Genomic DNA, 17,919 nt, shown 5'->3' on the forward strand with positions numbered 1-17,919 from the left:
TCAAGTGTGAAGATTCATGGCTTTCAAGCCAAATGATCAATTTTATGGCCACATTCATGGCATAGTTTGTTCAAATGACCTCATATCATGCACAAGGGTGCATCTTGGAATGACAAACAATGTTGCCTAAGGAACTTTTCATTTTCTTTGCACGGAAAATTCATTTTTCATTTTCCGAGTGCCCAAAAGGAGTTTTTGTGTGAAGGAACTACCAAATAATTATTGCAAAATTGCACCAAATAAATTTTATAAAATACTAGGCCATATATAATGCACAATTGACTAAATGGTCTGGTGTAAATTTTTTTGATCCACCTCTCGTGAAAAAGACAAATTTCTGCCGATTCAGTTGGAAGCGGGTCAAATTTGAACTGCAGCTGCCTCATAGTTTGCTATTTATTTATTTTTTCAAAAATCATTTATAGTTACATAAGGACCTATTTAATCATAAATACATGTTTTGGTGGCGATACGTCGAGGTTTGGGCGGTGGCCGAGGGCCCCAACTCTAGAGCGCGTAAACTCGCATGCCCGCCACGTGGTCACCGCGTGACCGTGGCGTTGCCATGTGTTCTGGGCGGCCTAGGCATGTCTAGTGGGTTGGGCACTCCCCAGGTTGGTGCTAGGAAGAAAATTACAACATAAGATTCTCACGAGGAGACCAATCGATGCTCAAACATGAATTAGCAGCCAAGTGTTTGATTAGCGGTACGAGAAATGTACATGGCTAATGGGCGTGAGTTTTGGCTGAGGATGATCAGTTACTAAGAAGACCGTTTTCACAAATTTTCAGCTCAAAAGGAGGAGCCTAGGTGGTACTTGCTTTGCAAACCACCACACTGGACATAAATACGAATGTTGAAGCTCGGCTCAAAATAATGAATGGATTGAGCTGGCATTTGGTGGAGGATGGTTATTTGGGCATAGGAAAGCACTGTAGAAAATGGATACTATTTGGACATGCCAAAGTGGTACTTCCTTCACAAATTGTTACTCTGAACAGAATAGGAAAATGAATATTTTTGAATTATTTTTGAACTAGGCAAGGAAGGTTTTTACATATTTGACGAAGATATGACCCAAAGAATTTATGAGATTTTTTTGGGAATTTTGGGAATGACAGAAATATAGGTTGCTTCACAACCTAGGGCAAAAACTGCCACATGGACATGACACATAGGCAAAACTGATGAGGTGGCGCCTAGTCATAGCAACCCACCACAATTTACAAGGCTATGACCATCTATATTGGTCGTTAACAACTAGAAATAAGGCAGCGGACTAGCGCTGTTAGCTTTATGACCATTTCATGTAAGAAAATTATGACCTTTCTGACCAAAATGGTCGCAATGGTTTAGGGTTTGGAGCCCCTCGAACAGCTTTTGACCAATTGGTCTCAAATGGTCATAAATCTATGACCAATTCTTCCAGGGTCACTGACAGAAGGTCATAAGTTGACATATTTCTTGTAGTGGAGATGATGATGTTAATTCCTTCCTTGGATGTCCGAGTCTTGTTATTTCTCCTTTTCAATGTTGTGCTTCTCAATGTTCTTCATTGCTCTAAATATGATATGTTAAAAATGTTGTTGCAATGCAATTTGATGATAAAATCAAGGCTTGTTCTCAAAACATTCGCCGTTGCCGCGTAAGAGTTTTCGGACCTGACAGGGTTGAGAGCCAGTGTTGTTTTGTCCTTCCTTGGATGTCTGATGCAATGTTGTACATATATTTGTTTTTTTGTTGTTTTTGGTGTTAATTTGGTGGATGTGCAATGTACGCCCGATGATGATAAATTTAAGGCTTGTTTTTGAAAACATTCACAGTTGCTTCCTAAGAGCTTTTGCCTAGCCATGCTTGAGAGCTAATGCTGTTAGGTCCTTCCATTGGATGTCTGACAGCATACTTGAGATCACCGTTTGGTGTCTTTCGTGTTCTATCTTTTTGTTTATTGCCTGCCTTCTTTTTCTTCTTGAAACTGTTGTTACTATGTATGTATTTCCTCAGTATTGTTTAATTACTTGGTTGAACAATGATGAAAATTATGAAAAAATAACACACCATCTTTCTGAGACTGATTGGTGCGCTCTATGTGCCATGCTGTCAAATATGCAATTTTGACGTCCAACCCTCTAATCTTAATTTTGCCAGGACCTGTTTTTCTATGCACACTTCATTTTTACTCGTATATACAGAAAAACTGAGCAGTTTTTATTTTGCGGGTGAGAAAAACAGAGCAGTTGATTCAATCAAGGCAACTAGCAGCATCATAATTATCTTGTTATTAAAGAAAAACACTTGGGGGCAAATTCTCTGCCTGACAAGACAATTAGCAACATCATTTGCAAAAATAATGATAATTAGCAACATAATCCTTTTAGTTTTACTTTTTTATGAGAAAAAAAATCAGCATAATCCTTTTAATGAGCATGTTATGTTTACAAGCATCTAATGTGCTTGCACATCTGAAGTTGATTTTATGAGCCCATATGAACGAAACAGCGCCTCTTTGGCTAAAATTGTATCTTTATCTCGGCTTTCCAAGTCCTTGTGAAGCCCGGAAAAGTTAGTCACAGAAGATGTGCTTTTGTTGAGAAAAAACTGAGAACATCCGGGTCAGTATAACACACAATTCATTGCATAATAGGAACATAGCAAGTGGTAATTACTAACTAATATAGTTTAGTATAATAATAGTTACTCCACAAATAAAAGCTGATTAAAGATGTTTTCCTCACAAAAGTCACAAGCCTTTTTACCATACAATTTGCGGCGCATATATAACCATAATATCCCCATCCACGAAATATGAATATTTGTGATGCTATAGAATTATTTTCAAATGTTTCACACACATAAAAGATGATGCGTCGCTTTTGAGAAGGCCACTATGTTGGTTACAATTTTGTTAGTTTTTGTCGACGCCTCAAAGAGACATTATCTAGTAGCCACATATAGGTAGCTACACAAAAACTATTATTACTACTCAAAAAGTTTGGAGTACCATCACACCACAACACTTATTTCTTAGTGTTATCCTTAGAATTAATGTTTGCATTCTCTGAAAATTACAGGGTTACTAAAATTAAACTAGGAAATATGTGACTAATCAATAGAGGACATCATGTTCAATTCAGCAAAGGTGGCACATCTTTCTTACTAAAAGACCATTGTAGCTAAATAGACATGTTCAATTCGAAGCCCCCAACAATCCGTCCTTTTGATCTCCGTCAATCCATGCTCTGCTGCAGTTAGTTTCTCCTATTGCACCGCCATAACCCCTCTAGTGCCAAGGTTTGTAATTTAGCGATACAACAAGCGAATGAATGGTTGGTTCTAATTAGATTGTGTTTCATATTCTATCATCTTTTAAAACATGATATAATCGTATCCTGAAAAAATAATGTGTTGATGTCTTTCACAAAATGGTAGATATAATGAGCATTATTCATGACAACATTATGCAAATGTAAACAAATCCCAAAGAAGACCTTCAGAGACCTAGAACCCCTGGCATCATCCTCAATCTAACAAGTATGCATGCAACCCGACTCATGTTTTGGGAAAAATCCAAGTTGAAGACCAGGGGCCCTTGCGCATGGTAGGCACTGTTGCCATCTCCAATGGCAAAGGCGTCACTGTTCAATCTCTCATGTTGTACACGCCGGAGTCAAGGAATGGGTTCTGAGGAGTCCTCTCCTGGTGGTACCTCGTGTCGCGCTCCGTCACAAAGTAGATGCAATCTTCTCGAGCTCCGATGACACCACACTGGGCGCCAAAAGTGGCCGGAAGAGACTCGGAACAACCTTGACTAACAAAGAGCGCTCGCCCCGTCAGCGTATCGACTTCTCTCCACCATCCACAACCATCACTGGGGAAGAGCGCTTCAAAGACCTCAAACCGGTGAGTCCGCTTCTCTATCCTAATGTCTGCCGGTAATATCAGAGGTATATGGATTATCCGTTTCACCATCAGCAGCTGATCACCGGACACGACGAGGTAGTGCCATGCGTCGAAAGGATTAAACCATGGATGCCCGAAGTCCTCATCATCCCTCGGGGGCCCGAGTTTGCATAGGGTTTTGACAACCGGCAGCGTGCTGGATGGCTGCTGATCGCCGGCGTCCAGGACATGCAGCTCCTCTTTTGTCGTGAGGACGTATGGTTTCCCTTTAAAGAGGGCAATGTCGGCGGTGAAGGTGCCCGAAGGCGGCGCCCACTTCCGCCGCCATGATGGCGGCCCGTGCCCGCGAGTAGAGACGAAGACGTTGTGGAGGCACCTTGACTTGAGAACGGCGATGAGGTCATCGGAAACCACGGCCTTGTGGATGCTATTCAGAACGTGGTTGGCGCGTGAGTTTCTTCGGAACCAGAACGGTGGCTGAGGGAGAGCGACGGGGGTGGTCACGGCGGGGGAAGGGCTCGTCAGAGAGCACCGGCCGTCGCCGTGCACGAGCAGGAGCGTGTCGCCGGTGGAGACTCGCCAGGAGACGTCGTCCGGGACGGGCAAGTGGTGGATCGCGCCGTCGGGGAGGCTGAGGAAGGTGCCGTCGGGGAGAGCTAGCCAGGGGAGCAGCGGTGGCAGCGGATGCTGCAGCCGCGCGCTGGAGCGCCACGCGCGGCAGACCGCAGCGAGGCGGACGCGGTCGGCGTGCGACGGCAGCCGCAGGAGGACGAGGCCGATCAGCTCCGAGTGGAGATCCGTCCATGGGCTGCGGCGGCGTGAAGAGACAGACGCGGCCATGGTGCGTGCCTGTCAGCGATCTAGGGCTCCCGGTTGCACTTGTTGATGGTTCGATCTGATTCGTTTCTTTTCCATGTCAGGTCGTTTGTCTTGTGGCTTTTGAAAAGGTTATTTTTCAGAGAGAAACTGCACACATGACACATTATATTAGCCAATATATCCTCCAAAAAAGACAATAAATATAGTACAAATACAAGTTAAAAGAAAACAAAGTGCAGTGAATCAACCTATGGTTGCAGATAACGGTATCCCTAGCTCACTAGGATTCAAGTCATCGACAATTATTGATGGTTTGGTCTGATCCGATTCTTTTCCATGTCAGGTCGTTTTTCTTGTGGCTTTTGAAAACGTTTTTTTTTTCAGAGAGAAACTGCGCACAGTTTACTAGCCAATAAACACAGTACACGAATACACAAATGTAGAAACTTTCCGATAGACCAGGACATGACAAGTGTCAAGAAAACTAAAGAAACAGTAGAAAATGAAATTACAGAAGAGTCTCTCAAATCCCTGCAAACAATTGAATGTGAAACCATCGCCGACCACCAATGCTACTGTGACGCTCACTGGGAGAAGAGACGGAACTCCAACAAAACCAAAATTGAGATGAGTGCCACAACTTTGAAGGCGCTGCGAGACGAAGATTGAATATGCGGAATAGACACATGATGATGATGTGGCATGTCGGCCAAGGACGTCCGATGCCAACCTCAATTTGGATTGGGCTTATCCTGGCATAGTTGCCAGGGAAGAATACCAGATACACCAGTTTCGTTCCACTTGTCGACGTCGCCACCCCCCACCCTTGCTCCAACACCAACTTTTTCGACATCGCCATGAAAGGTGACAACCACAAAAGATATATGGAACAATAAAAGTTCGCCGTACTGCGCGAATGGCGAGTAGATGAGGTCATAGCTCAGCGGGCCCACCTAGGAGTAGGAGAATGTCGTCACCAAACTAGCACAACGTCAACCTCACCAAAACCACATTATTCAATGTAGCGCCAACGTCACCAAACTAGAAGATGAGACATCCTACACCTATGGACCAGCTAGGAGAGATATGAGAGCCCACCCCGCCTCCAGTAGTCGTAGCTACAGATTTGGGGACGGGGGACACCACCTCGCCGACATCCAACAAAGGGAATGTGAAACTCTCGCCTCTATGTCCCCAAGGGGAAGAGATTGAGCGGTTAGTGCATACGTCGTTTAGGAAAAGGAATCGATTTTGAATCAAGATCAACATGTGGGAGTATGGATCAGTGCCACCTTGAGATTGACGGTGTCATCCTCTACATACGTGACAGATACTACAAGCAAGTCGAAATGGAACATTGTTGTGAGGAGAACTTGGATAATGCGATTCCCAATTTTACAAACATAGAGCATCTAGTTGAACTGTCAAAATTTAACTCCTCAAACTTCTCTTCAAATATGAGGTTAAAAAAGTATGGAGATAACCAAACCCTCAAATTTAACACCTCAAAACCTAAATTTTGCACAAACATCTCATTTAAAACTCAAATTCAAAACTAGATTAAGACCACATAGTGCATAATTATACATAGTAGTTCATAAAAAACATCATAATTCGTAGCTAAAGTAGATAGCACTTACATAGAGCTAAATTAAACTAAAACATTTTTCACAAAACCCCTTAAAACTAAAACGAGCTAAATAAGAACTATACCGAGCTAAGTTAAAGATAAAGACACACTAATCCAATAATTGTTGGTTCAACGCCGCGTCCTACCCGTCTCTCAAAACTGTCGTCCGAATCAACGGGGATGGCGTCATCCGCGGCGATACCCCATCCCTTTGCCACGGCAAGTGGCGAGCCATGGCAATTCAAGCGGCGATGACGAAATTGGGCGGTCACACATCAATTTGGGGAGAAATGGGGGTGGCAGGGCAGGACTTACGGTTTGGGTGTGCTGCCAGTGCGACTTTATACTAGAGCAGGGGAGGGGGTGTCAGTTTAGCGCCTCGCAACTGGTTGAGCCATTTTTCCAGTGAGAGGACATGAGGGAAATTTGAAGAGAATGAGTGTGAGGTGCTAAAATTTAAGCAGAAAATGCATCTTTTCAGGAGTTCCGGTTATATGGCTTCTCCCCAAAAGATGCCATATGAGAAGTTAAAGAATTTGAGGGTTCGGTTAGAGATGCCCTTAGTCTTATACCAGAGCCAAAGACTTGCACATGATAATGCATCCTGTTAAAATCATCCATAAACCATATGACTTGAATGCAAAACATTCTTATCATCATACTAATTAAGAATCTAACATCATGCAAGAAAAAATCAACGTAAGGAGAACACACCGTCCAAATTTCATTGAAATGAAACTGATGATACAGCGCCCAACATTTTAAAGTTCAGCTGAGAACAGTTACAACACTACACTAGGCCAAGAACACTAAGTTCAGCCACCACAGAACAGAACAACAACCACAGGGTAGAAGTGTAGAACACATCACTCATCAAACTGAACCTACCAGCCTACCAACACAGAATCCAATACTACGAATCTCTGCCGTCCATCAACAACTCACCTGTCGCTGTGAGGAAGACGCCCTTCCAACTCCCGTCTCAGACGATACATTACCCAACAGTTACTCTCAGGATCAGTAGATTACAAGGCTTGATCATACAGCTTCAGGAGGGAAATACCATGTCGGCCGCCACTGGCCAGCGTGACGTGGTGGTACTGCGGTGGTCCCTGACATTAGCGGCAGGAACGTCTCATTCCTGACGTTGTAAACACCGGCGTCGCGAAGAGGATTTGCAGAATACTTCGGCCAGGGATAGTCACACATGAAGTAGATGCAGTCCTCTTGGTATCCAGTGCATTCTCCAGCACGCAGGGACTTGGAGCTATGTTGGCCAAGAAAGAGCGCATGGCCATCCAAATCACTTACTGTTCTCCATCCAACGGGTTCGGCATGCAGGTCGGCCTCAAAAACCCCAAGTGCAACAGTACGGTCATGCTCTAAACAGTCATCACTTGTTGGACGGGCCGTAGAGCGAAACCACCGTATCACCATCAACAGTCTACCGCCACATTCGACTAGATAGTCCCTTACCATACACGCCCCCTCTCTCGGCAAGGATTGAGGTGTTCCACCCAAGTCACCCAGAGAGTGAATTACGCACTCCATGGATGCAATGAAAAGATCCTTGTCTAATTCAAAGATGAAAAGGTGACCAGACCCGCACAGCCCATACAGCTTTCCATCAAAGAATGCGACATCCCCGAGGTGCAGAACTGGATGCTCATCGTCTCTGAATGAGTCAGTCTCAAACGGTGGTTCACTAATACAAAGTGTACCACAGTTACTATCATCCATGATCAGTGCAGCAACAAGGGAACAGGGCAATGAGTCAAGGGGAAAGGGCACCACCAACTTGTAGAAAATTGGACTAAATCTAGAATCAAGATCCAATATTCCACGCTTCCATATTTTGGCTAGCTTAGGAAGCTCCAACCTGGTCTTGGAGAAAGGGTTCATCAAGTAGCACACATCATCATTGTGCGTGAGGAATAGCCAGTTTCCAATGGAGCCCTGGCAACACGCATCTTCTGGTAAAGATATGCGGTGAATCTCACCGTTTGGAATGCTGAGGAAAGTACCATCAGGGAGAGTGAGCCATGGAAATGGGAGAGGAAGGGGTTGCAACATACTATTAGAGCGCCATGGGTGGCAGACAGCTCTTAGACGAACACGGTCAGCTAGGGAAGGGAGGCGCTTGAGAACAAGTCCCAGGAGTTCTGGCGGAAGATCTGACCAAGGGCGAAATTCCGCAGCCTCCATCATGCAAGTCTACAAGAGAAGGCATATGATTCGTAATTAGAAAGAGTTAAAACTGCAACTAGCAATACATATGCTTTCTGTACCATTTTAAGGCTAAATTTCGTCAGCTCTATTTGATAAGAAAGCTGCAGAAGTTCAAAGTATCATCATAATATGAAGATATGGGGGAACCATAAATACATCGTGCAGAAATAAACTAGTGAAAGTACATTTGCCAAGTCACTTGGCCTTGCGCTATGCATATATGATTATTGCACTTGGTAACATCAGTTGCAGTAAACAGTACAGTAAGCACCATTTTGTTGGCATCATAATTCATAAGTATTAACTCCAAGCAAGATTAGATAGTATACTAGGCACTCATTTTTCAAGATTCATTATTCCCTTCCTGTAACTAGAAACACCAAATCGGCATCATTGGTATACTAACTATGAGAGAATTGTGTTCCCAATCTCTCATGTGCTATATCCCAGCGGCAAAGACCCAGTCACTGCACTTATTCCATTTTCACTTTATTTAGAAGAAAAGGCTGGTCTATTAAGTAAAAAATATGTATGGAAAAAAGAAGTGCCATCTTATTCAAGTACAAGCTGAAAGCCTGAAACAATGGCTGGGCATCACAGGAAAGTATAATACTGCACGAACATTTGCTGTTTTACATCAGACTATTACCAATCGTCGACTAAAAGAAAACAAATTTTGGTTAGCCAAAGTACCAACTTAAGAAAGAGGTGTCCTTTTCTTCCTTTAGTTCCTTTAGTGTACAAAAAAATATATTCATACACATTTCTACCAGGCGCAGATCTACTAATTAACTGAAACATTTTAGGTAGAAAAAAATTAGGGATTTGCAAAAGAGGTGACATTTTATATTTTCCTCAAGAACAGGGTGGGAGTGTGAGATATTGAGAGAGGTCCGCATCAGAGCCAAACATTCCTGAACATTTCTAGTTCACACCAGGTAAAAAAAAAACCACCAAGCATAGATCTAGTAGAAGAAACAATGGTGGTCAGGTAAAGCATCAATCCGCCCAGCCAGATCTACTGGAAGAAACCCCTGACAAGATAGAGAGTGCGAAGGCGAGCTTACTGCTGAGTCTTGTTGCCTCGTCGGCGAGCCGGTGGATGGCGGGGAACAGATTCGGCCTCCAGCAGGTGAGGTGGGGCGGGAGGCTTGCTAGTCACAGGCAAGTCTCAAATCGCCGGAGGAGTAGGGATTGGAACCTGACCATGGGAGGGGAGGGGAGAGAACCGGGGAAGCCCGATGGGAAGAGGACAGAGTGAGACCCTGCTCACAGCAACTCTAGCAAACCCGTATAAACGCACAAATGGTAAAAGTCCGGCGACTATACGAGTTTGATCCGGTTTTTGGGTCAGACCAGAGCCCATATAGCCGCCCGGTCCGTAATTTTTTTTAGGTGGCCCCCAAATCGCCCTACCACACCCCCCTCCCCTCCCAATTCAGTACATCTACGGGTTTGCCGTCCGATACGGGCCGAAGCCCTATCCCCCACAGCCGTGTCTCACCCATTCCGCACTGCATTTCTCATCGACGGCGAGAACCCCCCCCTCCCCCCCATCCGCGACGATGTGGAGCTCTGTCCGGCGCGGTGACGGTGACGACCGGAGCGCAAACGCTGCGTCACCTCCAATGCGGCGCGCAAGCGCGTGCCCAAGCGGTACACCAAGTATGGGTTGCCGGTGCCGGACTCCCTCCTCCGCCGCGAGACGGAGGAGTACGACCTCCGCCATGCGAGGCGCTCCGACGCGGGGAGCTCTTCGGGCGCGGGGAGCACTTCCGATGCGGGGCTGCTGCCTGTGAAGAGGGAGAGGGAGTCCAGCAACCTCCTCGCCGTCAAGATCGAGCCGGGGGAGGAGCGCCCGCGCGGCCGCGGTGTCATCGCGACGAAGGACTACCTCGCCGGGCCCCTGTTTTCTCGACCCTTATACCGCGTTTACAGTTCTCGAGTATAAGGGGTCTGGTAGTGTTGCTCTTAAAACGATAACTAGAAAAGCCTTTCAAACATTTAGGAATCTTGGGAACAAATTTACATGCCCATCTTCGATATATCATTTTATAATGTTTTTTTGAACCTTATCATTTTATAATGTTGACAGGAGAACTGTCAAATCCATTGATTAAAAAAAGAATATTACAAGAAGACCTCGGAGAAATAATGCATCGCATAAAGACATGTGTAAAAAACAAAGAGGCTGCTCGGTTTCGAAGGAAAACCGGGCAAAAACCTAAAACAAAGGCTAGCTAGATTAGACCTAAAGCACCACAATATATACAAAAGCGACGGAAGGCTAACACCCCATAAAACACCGGACTGGATACTCGAGCGCCTACACAGCTACCAAAGTGCACACCGAAAACTGTTGTATTGATCCGCTCCGCCTCCTCCCGTGAGGGGAGGTAGGTGTGGTTGTAGGCGCCGTCCTCGTGCACGGCTTCCTTCGTCGACGGCTCATCCTCCTCCATCGCCTTGCCCCTCCTCCTCTTCATCGCCCCCCCCCCCCCCTCCTCTTCATCGGCTTCCCCGGCCATGGCCGCTGCGAGCTGCACCGCCTCTGGCTCGTCATTGTAGTCATCGTCTGAGGATGACATCCGCCACGGCGACACCCCACTGCTCTACCCGCTGCAGGCGGCGAGCCATGGCCATTCGAACGGTGACGACAAAATTGGGTGGTGGCGACGGTGATTTGGGAGAAATAGGGCGGCCAAGAAGGATTTATGGTTTGGTGTGGCACCGACGGGGTTTATACTGGCGTGGGCGGGTTCAGTTTGGCATCTTGCCGCCGGTTGAGCCATTTTCTCGATGACAGGAGATTTGAGGAGAATGGGTGTGACGTGCTCAAATTTGAGCAGAGAAGGCATAGGGTTAACTCAAAATTTTGAGGAATTATAGTCATGGGGCTTCCGTTAGCTACGGTTTGACTCCCCAAATGATGCCAACACGAGGAGTTACAGAATTTAAAGATTCTGTTAGAGATGCCTTTAGTCTTATATCACAGCAAAAGACTTGCGCATTACAATGCATCCTGTTAAAAATCATCCATAATACCAGCAAAAACAAATTATCCATAATACTTGAAAATGCAAAACATCTCTATCATCATACTAATACAGAATCTAACATACTTACTTACTTACGAAGCCTTTTATCCCAAACAAGTTGGGGTAGGCTAGATATGAAACCCTTTCACGAGGACTTCCCAGGAGGTCACTCATCATAGTACTACTCTCGCCCAAATGGGTTTCATACCCAAAAGACTGGCTAGTTTATATGTTGGCTCGCCAAGCCTATCACAACCCTTAGATATGAAACCCTTTCACGAGGACTTCCCAGGAGGTCCATCCTAGTACTACTCTCGCTCAAATGGGTTTCATACCTATGAAACTTGCTAGTTTTTACGTTGGCTCGCCAAGCCTATCACAACCCTCCTCCTTTACCCGGGCTTGGGACCGGCTATGCCTAGAAGCCATAGGCGGAGTTTAATACAGAATCTAACATCATGCAAGAAAATTTTGATGAAAGGAGAACACACCCTCCAATTTAATTAAAATAAAACTGATGATACAGCGGCCCGCGTTTTAAAGTTCAGGCAACAGCAGTTACAACGCTACACTAGGACAGGATCACTAAGTTCAGCCAACACAAGACAGAACAACAACCACCAGGTAGAACACATCACTCATCAAACTGAACCAACCAGCCTATCAGCACAGGAACTAAGACCACAGATCTCTACCGTCCATCAACCACTGCCGCTGCAAGGACGAGCCCTTCCAACTCCCATCTCAGATACATTACCCAACAATTACTCTCAGGATCATAGATTACAAGGCTTGATCATACAGTTTCAGGAGGGAAAAACCATGTCGGACGCCACTGGCCAGCGTGACATGGCGATACTGCTGCAGTCCCCGACATCAGCGGCATGAATGTCTCATTCCTAATGTTGTAAACACCGGCATCACGAAGAGGATTTGCAGAATCCTTTGGCTCGGGATAGTCACACATGAAGTAGATGCAATCCTCTTGGTATCCACTGCATTCTTCAGCACGCATGGACTTGGAGCTATGCTTGCCGACAAAGATCGCATGGCCATCCAAGTCACTTACTGTTCTCCATCCAACACGTTCGGCGGCGCGCAAATCTGCCTCAAGAACCTCAAGTGCAAAAGTACGGCCATGCTCCAAATAGTCATCACTTGTTGGATGGGCCATAGAGCGAATCCACCGTATCACCATCAACAGTCTACCGCCACATTCAACCAGATACTGCCTTATCATACACGCCTCTCTCGGCAAGAATTGAAGTGTTCCACTTGAGTCCATCACAGAGTCAATTATGCACTCCATGAATGAAATACGAAGGTCCTTGTCTAATTCAAATATGATCAGTTGGCCAAACCCCGCCAAGACGTACAACTTTTCATCAAAGAATGCAACATCCTCGAGTTCCAGAACTGGAAGCTCATCGTCTCTGAATGAGTCAGTGACAATCGGTGGTTTGCTAATACAAAGTGTACCGCACTCACTATCGTCCACGATCATTGCAGCAACAAGGGAACAGGGCGACGAGTCAAGGGGAAAGGGGACCACCAACTTGTAGAAAATTGGATTGAATCTAGAGTCGGGATCCAATATTTCAGGATTACATACTTTGGCTAGCTTAGGAAGCTCCAACCTGGTCTTGGAGAAAGGGTTCATCAAGTAGCACACATCATCATTGTGCATGAGGAATAGCCAGTTTCCGATAGAGCCCTGGCAACACGCACCTTCTGGTAAAGATATGTGGTGAATTTCACCACTTGGAATGCTGAGGAAGGTACCGTCAGGGAGCGTGAGCCATGGGAATGGGAGAGGAAGGGGTTGCAACATACTATTAGAGCGCCATGGGTGGCAGACAGCTCTTACACGAACACGGTCAGCTAAGGAAGGGAGGCGCTTGAGGACAAGGCCAAGGAGTTCCGGGTGGAGATCTGACCAAGGGGGGGATCGTGCAGCCTCCATCATGTAAGTCTACAAGAGAAGACATAGGATTCGTAATTAAACAGAGCTGAAACTGCAACTTGCAATACAAATGCTTCGTGTAAAATTTTAAGACCAAATTTCATGAGCTCAATTTTATAAGAAAGCAGCAGAAGCTCAGAGTATCATCAAAATATGAAGATGGGGGCAACCATAAATCCACCATACAGAAAAACACTAGCGAAATTACATTCGCCAAACCACCTAGCCATGCGCTACACATACATGCTTCTTGCACTTGGTAAAAACAGTTGCAGCAAACAGTACAGTAAGCACCATTCCAAGTAAGATTAGATAGTATGCTAAGCACTACTTTTCTCAAGATAATGAGGTGGATGAGTATGACATTGAAGAAGATTCTTTCATTCCTTTCCTCTAACTAGAAACACCTACATCAGCAGAGAGAGTATACTAACTAGTATGACAGAATTGTGTTGACAATTTTTCCTGTGCAATATCCCAACGGCAATGCCCCAGTCACAACATAAATTGCATTTTCATTTTATTTAGAAGAAAAGGCAGGCCTATTAAGTGAAAATATGCACAGAAAGAGGTTTCATTTTAGTTAGGCAAAGCATTAGCTTACAAAAGAGGTGTCATTTACTTCCGTAAGAACATCTGAAAGAGTGATAGGCTGACGGGTGTAGCATCTGAACCAAGAGTGATAGGTGTTGCTTCTTAAGTAGTAGGAGTATATATTAATACACATTCGTACCAAGCCTAGATCTGCTAACTAATTGACACAATTTCGGTAGTAGGAAATATAGCGATCTGCCAAAGAGGTGCCATTTTTTTGTCCTTCGAGAACAGGGTGAGACATCCAGAGGTGCGCATCAGAGCCAAATATTCCTGAACATTTCTAGTTTACAGCAGGTAAAAAGAGAAATCCACTACCAAGCATAGATCTACTAGAAGAAGCAACGTTGGTCAGGTAAAACATCGATCCGCCCAGCCAGCTCCACACCCGACTAGAAATTATAAGCAAATCGAGGGAGCCCAGGATCTAGGGCTTACAGCTTACTGTTGAGTACTTGAGCTCCTCCTGGTCGCCTCGTTGAAGAGGTTGCGGGGGCGGGGAACAGATTCGGCCTCCAGCAGGTGAGACAGAGGGAGTTTGGGAGTCACGGGCAAGTCTTACATCACCGGAGAAGTAGACATTGCCGGAGAAGTGGGGATTGGGTGGGAGGGGGAGAACCGGCCGCCGAGCAAGCCCGGTGGGAAGGGAAAGCGAGAGTGAAGATATGCGATCAGATTAGTGACGTAACGTCAGATGACTTACGGACACTGGCGTATGGGCCATCTGGTCTGAGGCCCCACATGTCAGTGGCCCTAAATCATCCAACCCTTCAATGACGCCCTAGATTATTATTTTTGAACTAATAAAGCTCTAGAATTATCTCAAAGACTTCCAATGATATAAGATACATTCTCCAAAGTAAATATGATCCAGTTCAGCTCTTATAGATAGCCAAAACAATCACATATATGTTTGGTATAGCAAATAAAATGTCGCTTTTGCGGTCGAGCCAGCCCGACAAGGCAAGAAAACCCTGGCTAGCCGGACATAACCCATTTGACTCGCCCTCAACAACAAAATGAACCGCGCAACAAAACATTCGAGCCAAACGTGCAACCATGACCAGACCCGTCGGTGTAATGAAACCAAATGTGTCATCGGTGTACAACACGAGCCGAAAATGCACCATTGTTTTCACTTCATCATCTAAGTCGACCAGCGCACCAGAGAAGAAGTTGCCATTGTAGAAGCCTTTAGTAGGCCTGAAATCTCATAGTCGAACCATCTCCTGAACAAATCTCTATCAGCTTCATAAGAACAACGGAGATACCTTACTACGATGAAGAGGGAGAAAATGAGGTCACTATCATGTAGTTGGCACAAAAACGGCCAGCAAACATCACCCCCAATATGGCCTTCCGCCATTGAGGCTACTGGATGCCCACAACACCCCGGCCCATCACAAAGAGCGTGAAGAAAAATACCATAACCTCAACACCAACAAAGACACATGGAGTGCTCGCCCAATTCTAATGAACCTGAGATGACATAGAACCACCTCCCATATCCAACATCGATAGCCGAGAGAGTCACTATTTCTAAGAGATATCGGGAAGAAACGTATTAGTCGTTGCCATCGTCGCTGCTGAAAGGATCGATATGGTTGACTAGAGGGGGGGGGGGTGAATAGGCAACTAACAATTTTTAAGTTTTTCTTTACCAATTTAAACTTTGCATCAAAATAGGTTGTCTAGATATGCAACTATGTGAGCAACCTATATGATGCAATATCAACTAACTCAAGAGCAAGCAAGGGATATAACACAAGTAGGCTTGCAAGAGTAAAGGCACGAAATAACCAAGAGTGAAGCCGTTGGAGACGAGGATGTGTTACCGAAGTTCCTTCCTTTTAAGGGGAAGTACGTCTCCGTTAGAGCGGTGTGGAGGCACAATGCTCCCCAAGAAGCCACTAGGGCCACTGTATTCTCCTCACGCCCTCACACAATGCGAGATGCCGTGAATCCACTATTGGTGCCCTTGAAGACGGCAACCGGACCTTTACAAACAAGGTTGGGGCAATCTCCACAACAATTGGAGGCTCCCAACGAAACCACGAAGCTTCACCACAATGGAATATGGCCTCGAGGTGACCTCAACCGTCTAGGGTGCTTAAACACCAAGAGTAACAAAATCCACACTAGAAAGTATGGAGAAAGTAAATATCCTTTGGTGGAAGTGTAGATCTAGGTCTCCTCCTTCAAACCCTAGCACATCAACAAGTTTGAGTGGCTAGAGAGAGAGATCGGGCAAGAGAGCTTGAGAGCATCAATGGTGGAGTGAGAGAGGTGAGAGGTAGGTGTGGTAGGTGGAAGAACCACCTTATATAGCAACCCACTAAAATCCAACCGTTACTGCATTTACAGTACTGCAGCGGTACAACCGCTCCTTGTCCCGGTACAACCGGGACTCACGATGTAACTGCAGAACCCTACCAGGCGGTACAACCAGACCATTGGGCGGTAGTACCGGTCATTAGCAAATAACCGGACCAACCGCCCAGCTACCGCACAACTACCGCACCGAAACAGAACGGAGTCACCCTTGAGGGCGGTAGTTGGGCGGTGCAGGGCCGGTGCAACCGCCTGGTCTTGATCGCTTGAGCGGCTAAGGAACGAGCGGAAGAACCGCTCGAACCTCCGGTTGAAAAGGAACAACCGGACCAACCGGGCCACCACCGCCCAGCCACCGCATCAGAACAGAAGCCTGACCGGTACATGGGCGGTGCATGGCCGGAACAACCGCTGCTGGACTTTGCGGAGTCAGATGGCGGTACCACCGCCCGGAGGCAGCGGTACCACCGCTCGACAGCAACAAAGAAGCGTCAAGAGCCAGCGGTACAACCGCTCGGACGAGCGGTACAACCGCTGGGAACACACAGCAAGGATTAGATGAAGAAGGAGGCACTCTCTCGACAAGAAAAAGGGGTGATGGAGGTGAACGTGAATGGACTCCCCTATTCTATCCACAGAGAATTCCCTCTAGAGTGTACGGGATCCCTACGACCAAAGAGATAAAAGCGTAGAGGATTCCGTCTTCAAATGATTCCTTCGAGAGAGAACCACTAACCGATGAAAGCCTAATCATTGAGAACCTGAAACAATTAGCACAGGATTACACCAACAAAGGATTGTCATCATCATCCAAAACATAAGGTAAGGAAATGCCCTTTCAATCTCCCCCTTTTTGGTGGATGATGACAACAACACTATACAAGAGAGAAGACTATAGAATCTAGACGGAGCTCCCCCTAGATGTGAGCCCCAGGTCGAGACTCCCCCTAGATTCTATAGGCTAGACATTTAAAGCATATAACATGAAGGTAGCCAACACAAAGAGACAAGAGCAATACTACCAATTAAGACCAACAAGCATAACGAAGAGATAGCAGGAGTGGCACAAAATCCACACAAAGCAAACGAGAACGACCAAAGTTCAACTGGAGACCACAGACAAGTTCAACACGAGACACACACTACGCAACCACCCATGCAACTCCCGAGTCCTATCACACTCTCTCCCCCTTTGGCATCAGGACACCAAAAAGGAAGAGAGCGAAGCTATCGCCCCAGGCTCAGTCGTCCTCCTCTGACTCCTCGGTAGCATCAAGGTCTTCATCATTGTCAGAATCTTCACCATCATCAGAAACTTCATCATCGTCCCAATCTGAGTCCCCCATGATAGCATCAGCAGCAGTAACGGTGGTGGAGGGCTGAGGAGGGGCTTCATCATCAGTCCAGGTGCTGT

At 45.9% G+C, this 17,919-nt stretch overlaps 3 protein-coding genes and 2 non-coding genes across 6 annotated transcripts; 2 read left to right on the plus strand and 3 right to left on the minus strand.

Moving 5' to 3' along the window:
* The first annotated feature begins 1,593 nt into the window (after positions 1 to 1,593).
* Positions 1,594 to 1,715, plus strand: LOC123088710 (small nucleolar RNA SNORD14). The gene has a single exon (XR_006442020.1). It is a non-coding gene; the product is annotated as a small nucleolar RNA SNORD14 (small nucleolar RNA).
* Positions 1,716 to 1,778: 63 nt separating this feature from the next.
* Positions 1,779 to 1,900, plus strand: LOC123088712 (small nucleolar RNA SNORD14). The gene has a single exon (XR_006442022.1). It is a non-coding gene; the product is annotated as a small nucleolar RNA SNORD14 (small nucleolar RNA).
* Positions 1,901 to 3,637: 1,737 nt separating this feature from the next.
* Positions 3,638 to 4,774, minus strand: LOC123084248 (uncharacterized). The gene has a single exon (XM_044505952.1). The coding sequence runs from the start codon at positions 4,739 to 4,741 to the stop codon at positions 3,641 to 3,643; it is 1,101 nt and encodes a 366-aa protein (XP_044361887.1). The 5' UTR covers positions 4,742 to 4,774; the 3' UTR covers positions 3,638 to 3,640.
* A 2,276-nt stretch (positions 4,775 to 7,050) lies between these two features.
* On the minus strand, positions 7,051 to 9,921 carry LOC123088032 (uncharacterized). Its single transcript, XM_044510178.1, has 2 exons — positions 9,647 to 9,921; positions 7,051 to 8,564 (listed from the first exon to the last, which is right to left on the minus strand). The coding sequence occupies exon 2, from the start codon at positions 8,556 to 8,558 to the stop codon at positions 7,389 to 7,391; it is 1,170 nt and encodes a 389-aa protein (XP_044366113.1). The 5' UTR covers positions 8,559 to 8,564; positions 9,647 to 9,921; the 3' UTR covers positions 7,051 to 7,388.
* Positions 9,922 to 12,094: 2,173 nt separating this feature from the next.
* LOC123088033 (uncharacterized) lies at positions 12,095 to 14,862 on the minus strand. Of its 2 annotated transcripts, none has more exons than XM_044510179.1 (2): positions 14,613 to 14,862; positions 12,095 to 13,589 (listed from the first exon to the last, which is right to left on the minus strand). In XM_044510179.1, exon 2 carries the CDS (start codon positions 13,581 to 13,583, stop codon positions 12,414 to 12,416), a length of 1,170 nt encoding a protein of 389 aa, XP_044366114.1. In that variant the 5' UTR covers positions 13,584 to 13,589; positions 14,613 to 14,862; the 3' UTR covers positions 12,095 to 12,413. The 2 variants fall into 2 exon arrangements, with proteins under 2 accessions (XP_044366114.1, XP_044366115.1); XM_044510180.1 differs by having other exon boundaries at positions 14,620 to 14,842.
* Between the last annotated feature and the right edge of the window lie 3,057 nt (positions 14,863 to 17,919).

This window comes from Triticum aestivum, chromosome 4A (genome assembly GCF_018294505.1).
Source record: "Triticum aestivum cultivar Chinese Spring chromosome 4A, IWGSC CS RefSeq v2.1, whole genome shotgun sequence".
Taxonomy (NCBI): domain Eukaryota; kingdom Viridiplantae; phylum Streptophyta; class Magnoliopsida; order Poales; family Poaceae; genus Triticum; species Triticum aestivum.

Coding starts and splice junctions, on each gene's coding strand:
- LOC123084248 (XM_044505952.1), bottom strand. CDS start 4,741: ATGGCCGCGTCTGTCTCTTCACGCCGCCGCAGCCCATGGACGGATCTC.
- LOC123088032 (XM_044510178.1), bottom strand. CDS start 8,558: ATGATGGAGGCTGCGGAATTTCGCCCTTGGTCAGATCTTCCGCCAGAA.
- LOC123088033 (XM_044510179.1), bottom strand. CDS start 13,583: ATGATGGAGGCTGCACGATCCCCCCCTTGGTCAGATCTCCACCCGGAA.